At 41.0% G+C, this 11,715-nt stretch overlaps 2 protein-coding genes across 3 annotated transcripts in view; one reads left to right on the top strand and one right to left on the bottom strand.

Annotated features, from left to right (window-relative positions):
* cunh2orf69 (chromosome unknown C2orf69 homolog) overlaps positions 1 to 1,950 on the bottom strand; it is a 6,715-nt gene extending 4,765 nt beyond the window's left edge. For both annotated transcript variants that reach the window (XR_004797278.1, XM_035676051.1), the window contains exon 1: positions 1,384 to 1,950. Coding sequence is in view for 1 of the 2 variants with exons in the window: in XM_035676051.1 (XP_035531944.1) it covers positions 1,384 to 1,683 (300 nt within the window). In the remaining variant the exon portion in view is untranslated. The remainder of the gene's footprint in view (positions 1 to 1,383) is intronic.
* A 578-nt stretch (positions 1,951 to 2,528) lies between these two features.
* On the top strand, positions 2,529 to 11,168 carry ftcdnl1 (formiminotransferase cyclodeaminase N-terminal like 1). The gene is made up of 6 exons (XM_035676916.1): positions 2,529 to 2,693; positions 3,582 to 3,704; positions 4,005 to 4,100; positions 4,558 to 4,713; positions 6,749 to 6,937; positions 9,437 to 11,168. Exons 2-6 carry the CDS (start codon positions 3,602 to 3,604, stop codon positions 9,871 to 9,873), a joined length of 981 nt encoding a protein of 326 aa, XP_035532809.1. The 5' UTR covers positions 2,529 to 2,693; positions 3,582 to 3,601; the 3' UTR covers positions 9,874 to 11,168.
* Positions 11,169 to 11,715: the final 547 nt, after the last annotated feature.

The following is an 11,715-nucleotide window of genomic DNA, read 5'->3' as shown; positions in this document are numbered from 1 at the left end:
GTCCCGTATAAAGGCCGGGGCATCTGGAGAGATCAGTACTTCTTCTGTCACACATTTTAACTTTATCAAAGAAAAAGCTTCTGTCATTTGCATAAAACTTAAAACCTCAATCGAGTATTTCCACGGTACAATTTGATTCTATTTATTTAAAAAACACAATGTAGAAGAAGTCATTTACAACATTGCACATACTGTATGTTAAGCACTGATTAATACTGAGTGTCAGACTTCAGGAGTTTTAATACACGGCTTCATGTCGGCTGCAATACAAAGGTGGGAAAGTAATACAAAATGAGCTAAAGTAAAATAAAATAAATAAATAAAATAAAGGCTAACATTAAATAAATCAAACAATTAACTCAATGCAACAGAAATTGCAGTTAAACGTAGGTATATACAACAACACACACAATAATTTAGCAGCATAAACTGAAATAAAATAAGTACAAACTAAATAAGTGATAAGGAGCGATTACATAAAGTATTAACAGTAAACAATATTTATGTAAATATGTATGTTTGGGAGAAAGAGTTAACTGAGTAGTGGAGAAAGGCTCGGTTTAAATAACTATGACTTTGTTTTCATTGGATTTGTTTGTTTGTCAGTTTACTTTGTTGTTTTACTCGCACATGTTCGAAATAAGAAAAAGAAAAAGAAAGTGGTAAAAGTGATAAAACATGCAGTAAATCCAGCTGGATGCGCTGCTCTCAGTTGAAATGTGACCTACACTGAGCTCCTGAAGCTCCACACAGTATAAATAAACCTAACTCGATATTAATGCAGTTAAGTGTGACAGCAGGGGTCAAATATCTGCCATCAGACCCCCTCTCTCTCTCACTGACCCCTGACCCCTGGCTGACTTCTAGCTTTGTGTTAAACTGCGACATTTAACAACAAAGTGCGCACAATGAGCTCTGCAGCTAAAGTGGGAACTGTGAGGGAGTTAAAACCATATTATCATCACTACCTGGTTGTTTACATCCCCTCAGGTGCAAATCTAAAAGATGCACTGCACAAATATGTGTATGTTTGTGTCAATAACTGTATTTAATGGTGTATTTGATGTGTTTTCTCTGTGTGCAGCATGAAGGACCTTCAGACTTTCATTTCCACACACAACCCTGTGTAAAGTGTGCTTCTCTGTGTGTAAAATAACCTGCAGGTTTGGTTCACTGGGTTGTTTTTATGAAGCAGTAAAGCAAAGATCACCGTGTGCAAACTACTGACATCTGCAAAATACACGACAATACCCGCACACAGGAGAAATACACAGCGACACAAACTGCATGTTAAAAGAGTTTAAACCCACCAACACCAATCAGCAGAGCTACTATCTCAGCAACATTAAAGTCCTCACCTCCCTGATCAATACACACTCTCACCTGAATATCCCCGTGGAAAAACACAACATGCCGGTTGTTGCTCTCCTCCCTCGGCCGTGTACCGGTCCGGTCCTCGGTGTCGGTGTCGGTGTCGGCCCGCAGCAGCAGCAGCAGGTCGTTCACTCGGCTCGGGTTGGATCCGGACACCGCCGGCAGCTTCTGGAGCCTCTGCCGCGGGCTCCCGCTGCGTGCACCCCGGCTGGAGGATGCACGCAGCCCCCGAGGGTCCGAGGATGTCGTCGCTGCCACAGAGGTCATGGTTTTGGTTACAGTTCTCAGAGAGGAGCGGGCGGCCAGCATTGGACTCTAAAATAAGAAAATGATTTGGCGTTTTCTTCAGTCAGCCCATACTGCTGCTACCAACGGACGTTAGCTGCCTCTGATAGCCACGCAGCGTCACAGTGTGCTAACGGCGAGGCAAAGCGCCTTTATGTGGCTGTAAGAGACATATTTATTATTGGACTTTATGTTCTATTTGTTGTTCATCTCACGTTGTCGCAGTTTCAGAAGAAACTCTTACACTTTTTTTATTTAATTCGGGCAGTTTCGGGGGTGTTTGTGTCCACGAAGAGGCGCTGTTTTATCAATCACACCGACCGACAGTTAGCCGTTGGCTACGAGCACTTCTGCGCATGTCTGGTTTTTCCTGACTCCAGAGATGTTTCAGCGTGGAAGGAGGCAAGATAATACACTCCGATGTACTTCCGGTTTTGACCGTTCAGTCAGTCGAGGGCTGCGGAAGAAGAAATATGGATAAAATAAGATAGTAATACATTCAGAAAGAACTACATTATTTAATAAATATGAGATACATACATATTGCACTATGAATATAAAAATACCCGCACAAAAATATTAATTCCAGCATCCTTTGCTCTCTACTCCAGTATCTTACTGTCTGCATATGTTGTTGTTGTTGTTGTTTATGTGTATTATGATTATACAGATAAAACAAACGCAGGGAATAAAAGTACAAATACACTAAATATTTGTTTTTCTTTATTCTTTCACATTCTTGTGACTATAGATGCGTAAAACCATCCATAAAACACATTCATATATGTATACATACGCACATCAATACGTACATAAAAAACTAAGGAGTGAACCCTCTTGCAGTGAACTCTCATCTTTGGCTACACATGCTGAAGTCTACGTGCACGGATTGGCCGCAGCTGTACTGAAGTTGGTGTCATGTTGGTGTGTTTACCTGCAGAAACTCAGTGAATGTCCCTTTTCTCTCTCCGTGGCACAACACCAGAGAACACACTGCACACACCAGTGGTCAAAGAGCATTCACTATAACGCAAGTATGCCGATAATTGAGTTACTGTCACATGTGTTTGACTTGCATGCCTCAGATCATCGCAGCTGGACTTTGAACATGTTCTGTAACTGCACTGATACAGAGCAACAGCACATGGCTCAATAATTCCCTCAGGCTGCACTTTATAAACTATTAAACTGTCAGCTGATAGAAGAAGACTCCTTTCATGCAGGTAATCTGGACTCTTACACATACTGCAGCAGCTCTTATTTCCTGGAGATATTATAATGTCCTTTTGTTATCAGAATGGTAAACTTTGCAGCCTTGCAGACAACAATTAATGTTATTATTATCATATTATATATTATTGTTAAAATGAATCATCATCTGTAGTCTTCTGTTACTTCATTGTTCCTGTTGTAAAAGGCAGCTCCACCAACTCTCTGTAGATGGCATCATCATTACAGGCACCAGTTGTAGTTTATGGTCGCCATGCATTCAGTAAAGAGCTACTCCAGAATAATAAAAAATATATTACAAACAAATATATTATAAACATATGCTTATGGTGACTCATTTAAAGATGCAGGTGCATCAAAACAAAAGAGAAAAAATAAGGATTTATACGTAAAAGTGACCCTTTAACCTTTTGTGACTATGGGATTATGTTAAATGCTAAAACTATAACAATATAACAAGTAGAGAAGAGTCATTAAAATGACACAGGTTACACACCAATACTTCTGTCTGAAGTTTACATTTCAGATAGAAGTGTGTTGAGTGTATTTTATTGAGCTTCTTTTCATGCACTCGAGTTAATAAATTCATGATCTCGGCTCCATTTCTGTCCAGATAAATGTGAGTTTGAGTGCAATATTGTAAATAACTGACTGCTCTTCAGCTGTAAGTCTGATCACTTTATATGTTTCAGATTTTTGCTGTTGCAGAAACATGGCCTCAAGAAGACTGGTGGCTTGTCTTCTCAATGTTTCCGAGGCTCTCCGGAAAGACCTGGTGGAGACTGTGGCCAAAGCCGCATTATACGACACAGAAGGCAAGCGTATTTTTAATTTTTAAATTATATGAGTCTGGGGGATAATTAATACCACAAATGTTGTTATTTGATCAAATCTGTCTTGCTGAAAAAGAACTAAATAGTTTATTCTCAAGCTACAACCCAAAATAGAGGCTAAAACCAAAGATAAGATGGTTAAGTGTGTCTTTGTGTGTCCAAATCACTTCCCCACCTGTCCTCAATGATGCTTCTAAACATGGTTTCCATTGGCAGTGAACTGAGACGACTCAAGCACCTTTTATCTAAAATATATTAATCTATATTCCTTTTCTTAATCAGGGGTTAGACGAGAGGGGACCGCAGTGCTGAACATCTTTAACGACAGAGACTACAACCGTTCTGTGATCACCATTGTGGCCAGTATCGACTCCATCAGTGAGTACTGAACCTTTACGCTCGCAGTGAAATACTCTGCTGCTCCCTGAGGGAAGCGTAGAGTCAGCTATTTGCCTCTGCAGAGGGATTCAGTCCCTGTCCCCTGCTCTCCAATCCTCTGAGAGAGGGAAAAATCCTTTAATAAGCTTTGTCAGGGATTTAAACACAAAAAAAATTTCAGGATGAACATTTTTCTGCCAAAGATCAGAGTGAAAAGTTTATCTCATTGAATGCTTATCCCGAACACAACCTTGTGACAATGCGGACAAAGCTGTCGATGTTTACAGTTTGTATGTCCTACACTCTCTCCGAAAGACAAATAAATCGGCTTAATTTGCCCCAAAAATTCTCTTTATTTTATCGTATTAAATTCCATTTCCTGCAGACTTGGATCAGTGTTTCTGCTGAAGGTTGAATAAAACTTTGAATGCATACATTTTTTTGTTGTATATTCCAGGGGAGGCGGTTCTGTCTGCCTGTGAGAAAGCCTGTGGGCTGATCGACATGCGCGCTCACATCGGGGTCCACCCGTGCATGGGCGCCGTCGACCTAATACCCATCTACCCCCTGGGGGAGGAGGTGGGAGCGGAGGATTGTGCTAAAGAGGCTCAGGGTGAGTGTGTGTGTGTGTGTGTGTGTGTGTGTGTGTGTGGGAGTGTGTGTGTGCGGTGTTGTGTTGTGTGAGAGAGAGTGCACTCACGACATATTCCTCCGTTGGTTTGAGCTTGACTCACATTGAACAGTATACTTTGAATCTGATTCATTAAGCTTTCCAGGGCAACATTGCTGCCTTCTCCTGCTTTGTAATTCCTTGTGCGGCAGCCGGCTGGGGCCAGAGATGAGCATTTGGACCTCGTCCTTCAGTGCTTAAAAAAATGTAACATCCAGTTTGTGCCACAAGGGTGGAAAAATGAATGTGATTGGACCATTGCAATTTTCCCCTCGCTTTAGGCAATTTAATATAAGCTGTATAAAAATTGTTTTAGCTTCATGTGTGGTATAAGATACCACTAGTAATTTAGAAAGTTGTCAAAAACGTAAATTACTGTGATGAGCTCATCCGGTAGGGCCTTAGGCTCAACGATTAAGTAGTTCAGGTTTTTGAAGAGGTGGTACTTACTACTAAAGCAGACCGAAACAGTACCAGCAAGAGGCAGGACAGTGTACTGCTGTGGGGCAGCAACCAAACCGTATTTTATCCACCTAAAGAAAAGCTGTGTTCGCATCTATCTCTCTTCCAAAGGCCTACCACACCTAAAAAACAGAGTTAAATTGCAATTTTTTGATTTTCCCATTGGAAAAAGCTGTCTGACTGCAAGGGTTATTTTAAAGCAGTGAAAATCCAATAAACGTAGTATACTCTGAACTGAATTTGATTCCGCCTTTTAGCTTGGCCTCTTTCTTTAAGTGGCAAAATACCACATTGCAGCACATTGTTCACTGTCCCATATTGGGAGCCTGTCATTGACACTAAATAATTAAAAGACAGAGCTTTCGTGTCTGGTCAATCTTTTAAAACCTTGCATTCTATGTAATGGCCATTTGGAAGGGGGGGCAAGCTCCCATGGGTGCCAAAACAAGGGGAGTTGTGCACATAGTATGGGTTTATGGAAAATAACCAACTTCTCACTTGAATTTCATGAAGCTCAGTCAAACGTTTCCTGATGGTTTATGGTTCTCAATCCTTAGTTTACCACCTTTCTTCCATTAACCAGCTGATGGTCCATTTAGTAGATTATGGCCCATTTAGACTAAAATAGACCATAATGCTTTAGGGCGTGGTGTCATTGTCGGTGAGTCCGTCCAGCTCAACGCACCAAACTGAGATAAAACTTTTAAAATAGGCCGTAATGCCAAATTCGAAGCTTCAAAATGGTACTCTGCAAATCATTGGGTGATGACCTCAGTGTACAGCTCCACTTCAAAAGACCTGAACTATCCCTTTGAGGGCCTCCTTCCCAAATAAGGGTTAGGGTTAGTGACAATGTTAAATGACAACAAATACAGATTTCACCACATTCAGCACACTGGCTCAGCACTACACACAGTGAATACAATTTGAAGCATTCAGAGTCAGATTTGTTCACTGCATGCTTTGGAGCTTTTACTGACATGGTTGTCTGAGTGTTAGCCAGCTAACGTTGGCAAAACACGTCATGTGTCGTGATTGGTGAGGGGATATTCAAACATACTAGTCATTTTAATTTCACACTTTTAATATATGTGAATTCTTGAGCACATTGGCATATAAAAATAACTAGCTCTGTGTCTAGTGGCTGATGATGTGACATCTTGTTTAGCTTCCTGTGCTGTTGATTACTTTCACAGTTTACCGACTTGGCTGCCACGTGTCTTGCTCATAATTAGCAGTAGCTCAGCGTGTGTCTGTGTGCACTCTGTATGCTAATCTCTGTGGTGTGATTGCAGAATATTAATTGGCAAACTCACTAACAAGAACTGTATTTATGCATGCGTGTAATAAGTGATCCATGTGTCCATATTTTGCTTCCGTCTGAGTTACACCCCCTCAGGTGTGTTTTGTCTGTCACGCTCCCGTTGTTCTCGTGTTTTCTGAAACTGTGTGCATGTGATGACGTGAGCTCAGTTTGTTGGTTAACTAAAACGTCTGTGTTCCTGCTGGGGCTCAGCTGTGGCTCGGGGACTCACAGAGCGGGTCCAGGGCACCAGTGCCTTCCTGTTTGGCTGGGCAGACTCCCCCCTTCAGCGGGGGCTGGCGCAGAGGAGGAAGGAGATGGGCTGGTTCAAGAAGACGCCAGACTTGCAGGCGATCAGGCCCGACGTGGGGCCCCAGCCACAGAAACAGTTCGGCCTCACAGGTGAGCCAGAGCTGGCAGAGAGTGTACGCTAGAATTGATATGCCAGACGTGTTTCTGTAGGTTCATGTTTGCTTTTTTTTAGCAGGATTACACAACGCAGGTGACTTTGTCTCTGTACAAAACTATATTTGTTACAGCTCAACCACAGGCCATCTTTCTCCTCTCCTTTGACCTTTAAAAGAAAAACAGCCACACTGAAACATTTAAAGTGCTGCACCTCTGAATGATCCCATGGCATGTGTTTGCTGAATAAGTGATTCATTCTTACTGTCCATACTGACTGTGATGAGATCCTTTCCTAGCCACATTACTTGCTCTGTGTATCCCAAGTGATGTCTGATACTGTGGTTCCCAACTTTTTTCCTCGAGGGACCCCCTTTCTATCATTTATTAAACTCACGACCCCTAAGTGACATAATTTTATGAATATTTCATGTTATATATTTAAAACTGTACAATGAACCCAAACAGTGAAATCAGTAACTGCAGGAAGTTTGTGTAAAACGAGTGATTTAGATACATTTTGAGTTTTGTTTGTTGTTGTAGTTTTTTTACAATTGTACATGTTTTATGCATTTTTTATCGCATGCATTTGTCATACAGACAGACAGACTTAATAGGATTCTTTTTTGACAAATTCAGTGTTTTCTTGTCCCTGAAGCTTTGCCAATTCGGACAATTTACCGTATAACGTAATAATAGCCCGGGCATTTATTTGCTTAAATCACTGAACTCACACTGCCTTTATTGGGGACAGGAGTTTAATTCCTTTAGCACAAAACCCTCGCTTTACAAAAATGGGGAATACTGTCTAATTCTGCTACTTCTCTTTTTTTTGTTCTGCAAATTTGACAACTAACAGCTTGAATTTCAGGTTGTTTTTCAGCAATTTCAACTTTTTTTCTCTGTGCTGCCGTTATGACAGTTGAACGTGAGTTTTATGGTACTTAGCAATTTACTTTACATTTACTTTTCCTGAAAAAAGTTAACCAAATGTTGAGATATAGTCCTACTGTGTATATTTTTAAAGTTTTGTAACATGCCTTAAAATCAATAAGGTCTCTGGAACCACTAGTCTGACTAGTTAGCTGCATTATGACGCAGCAGCAGTAAAGGTGACAATATTTCATGACAAATTATTACAATACGACTCCCCATCATGGCAGTGAGGCCTAAACTGTACATAGCCACACTCAAATTCAGGAAACAAATTGTTAAAGTTGGTTATGCTAACTGGTTGATAAATGAGATCAAATAAGATGAGCTTCTCATCTGAAGTTAATATGAGGCTTCAGCAGTCTAAGTTAGCCAAATCAAGAGTGTATCTTCTAATGTTAAGGCCTTTAAGTATTAAATTCCATCTTTGCGTAGCAGAAACATGAACGGATTAACCTGTTTGGTGGGCAGAAGTTTGCTCTTGGTTCCCTGTTTTCTGTTCCCTCTCAATCAAATACACACAGCACACTAACTTCATTATATTTTACTACTGGAAAACCACCTTCCAGCTTTTCTGTGTGTCCGTTAAGTTTGTTTTAACTCGATTTAACACAACTTGCATCCAGTAATGAAGGTGTTAAAATTAGATTTTAAGAAAGGGCCACAATATTACATCTTAATGCAGGACCCACTTTATATTGTACTCTAGTGGAAATCCCAAAACAAATTTTCGTGTAATCAAATCACCAAAAAGCAACTAACACACAGTGAAAGTGGGGCTTTTGGTTCGACAGGAGGTGTGTAGCCCCTGGGGCAGTTGCCTCCTTTATTGAACCTACTATGTATGGAGAGTGCTTCCTTGCTGAGCTGCGGTGGAGAGATACACCCTCGAAGGTTTTAATTCAATTCAACAACTTTATTAATCCCACTGGGAGCAATTTGTTCGGAGCTTCTTCTGGTACACAAAGTACATACAAACAAACAAATGATACAAAGGAGCTCAGTGTGGAAGACTATAAATAATACTGATAAATAAACTTTCCTAGCACAATAAAAAGATCAGATGAAGCATACACCGACAATTATTTAAAAACCTACGAAGCATTTAGTAGTTGCATTTCAGAGGGAATAGACGATTTATTTCAGATTTCAGAGATTACAGATCTCGTTTCACTCTACTGATCTGAGAACAGATTTTAACAATACTAGACTTATTCAGACTTCTGAAGTTTCATATTAGCTTCGACTGAAATTTTGTCCTCCAGTTTGTGCATATGGCATGTGAATATTTTATTACGACAGACACGAAATCCATTGTAGGAGTGGCATAAATTTGAATTCCTTCACCAACTGGAGCATCGGTAGACTATTCCTTCCTGGTGGTTTTCTGAAATAGCAGAAAGCTGAATGCTCCAAGTTTAATGCTCATTTCATGAACGTAATCCAGCAGGTCAGCACTTACTGAAGGAAAAGTAGATGAGACAGGTTAAAGTCTCACAGAGACAATCAGTCTAACAGTTTGAAAGTGTTCTCCTAGTTCTGATTTGGCTGATTCTCCTGCAGGTGTTGGGGCCAGTCCATACGTCATGAACTGCAACGTCACTATCGACACCCAGGACATCGCCTTGGGACGCAACATCGCCATAGCCATCAGGGAGTCGACCCCGGGGGGCCTGCCTGGGGTGCAGGTGCTGGCTTTGCCACACGAGGGCGCTGTGGAAATCGCCTGTAATGTGGAAAGCGTGAAGGGGAGCCCACCTAGTCACACTGGTGCAGATGAACCATGGCCGGCCTTCAGCATCGGCGGCCAGCCGTACTGTCATGCTCCAGCTTCCCTCATCACGGCGAGGGTCGCAGAGCTGGCAGGGAGGCAGGGGGTCGGCACGAAGGGCACCGCGCTGGTGGGGTTCACCCCCCGTGAGTGCAGGGGCCTGGCGGAGTTAGCACTGTCTCAAGGGATTGCTGAGTTCTGGAAGGAGCAGCGTAGGATCCATATGTGAGAACGAATTCTCGCCGAAACCAGTAAAACCTCAAGCAAAAGTTCATCATTATGTCACTTTAATTACCCTGAGAATTGTCTGTTTATTAAACCCTGCCCCCCTCTGTTACCACTTTCAGGTCCTTTAACTAAAGCAGATACAATAAACTTTCTGTTTGTGATGATTCTGGCGACCCCTGTGGACAAAAGCGGTAGTGTTTCTACTGCCATGTTTCATTGATTTCGAGGGGAATCTGACCCTGTGACAGGCATTAAGAATAACTATATAGAAATAGTAAATGTTCTCACTCATGGTTTCTTTATGTAGGTCATATAGAGGCATCAGTATGAAATTGAGACTGTTTCATAACCACTTAACTCCTTGTGGTACGTTTAAGTAAAAGTATTAATGCCATACTCCACTACAAGTAAAAGTCCTGCATCAAGTATTAACGACAAAACTGACTTAAATGATCAAAACGGTCCCTGTTAGTGTTTTATAATTATGTTTTTGGATTAATAATACGGCTGCATTAATGTGTATGTTAAAGGTTGTGCAAATAGGTTGCCAAATGTTGCATGCTCAACGGGGGAAAGAAACAGGTAGAAGACTTGGACAGTATTCTGGTATTCCAAGGTAGAACCAGCTGCCCTACTACAATACAGTATAAACAAAAATGTACTAAAACATGCCGCTGTTTGGATATTTTAATGCTGAAAATCACACAGGTTACATTCATGCCTTATTGTTGCATATTCAGACAGTATTTTAGTTTAGATGTAGGGATAAAGAAGACAAATCAGTGAGTCTGGCAAACGTAATACTGCAGGACATATAATAGCATCTTGGCTCCCACACGGCGGAGGTTCTGGTCCTCAACAAGGACTAACCGCATTCCCACACAATAAGAAGCCAATAATGAAGTAATGCTAGGTTACGCCTGAAGCTAGTTAGCAGGGGATGCTAACGTTTGCAGCTTACGGTAGAGCAGGCGAACTCACCGTTGAGACCAATCCTTACAAATGTTGCTTTTAGTACTTTTGGCTTTGGAAATGCAAATAAAACATAAATTAATAAATAAAATACACACACACTGGTTCAGCATGTGGAGAAATCCAAAGTGTGCTAGCAAACAGTCAGTTTACATGGTGAGAGCTCTGGGAACGCAGTTAAACATTCAATTTTAACTGGAACCATTAACGTGTGTACACATTGCTCAAACTAATTTACCCATACATTAAAAAATAAAACATTTTTTAAGGAAAGTTGTGTGTGATAACCTTTTACTACGTTAAATAAATCATTTATCAATTCAACATTTTCATCCTGGTTTTATTTTTCATGTTAAACTGAAACAAATATTTCCACACCCTCTATAACACACCTGTCTGCTCAGTGCCTTCCTAATCTGACACCTGCAGCAGAAGAGATTTAGGTTTTTATTTCTGAATTTCTTCTCTACCCGACTAAAAGACCAAAACCATAAAACCTCAGCGTATCAAGAGTGGAAAAGTGTGTGTCATTTCCTGTTTGGAGCAAATGGGACACTTGTGTTTACTGATGAGTCTCTGCTGATGAGTCTTTTCCCATCATTTTCCACCATCAGCCTTACCATGCATGACTCTGTGGGAGAGTCACCATCTGTGTGTGAAACAGCTATTTTTACTGCAAGTCATGTACTGAATCTTCTAGAAACATCCAGCGCTTTGGCAGCGTTTCCGTTGACATCCTACAGTGAAACAGCCCGGTTATAGTTGTTTACCATTTAAAGTAAAGTACATTTTCTTGTAAAATCCATACACAGTGTAAGCTCATGATGCACAGGATTAACCATTTAATAACACGGAGACAAATTTGGCCAGA

The sequence above is a fragment of the Morone saxatilis genome, unplaced genomic scaffold, assembly GCF_004916995.1.
Source record: "Morone saxatilis isolate NCDOM2014 unplaced genomic scaffold, NCSU_SB_2.0 Contig5, whole genome shotgun sequence".
NCBI classification, from domain to species: domain Eukaryota; kingdom Metazoa; phylum Chordata; class Actinopteri; family Moronidae; genus Morone; species Morone saxatilis.
This window is presented reverse-complemented; position numbering and strand designations above follow the sequence as displayed.

Excerpts from the sequence above, each read along its gene's own strand:
- ftcdnl1 (XM_035676916.1), top strand. The coding sequence starts at position 3,602 with ATGGCCTCAAGAAGACTGGTGGCTTGTCTTCTCAATGTTTCCGAGGCT. Across the intron at positions 4,101-4,557 it reads GGCCAGTATCGACTCCATCA|GGGAGGCGGTTCTGTCTGCC; the intron begins GTGAGTACTGAA and ends TGTATATTCCAG. Across the intron at positions 4,714-6,748 it reads TTGTGCTAAAGAGGCTCAGG|CTGTGGCTCGGGGACTCACA; the intron begins GTGAGTGTGTGT and ends GCTGGGGCTCAG.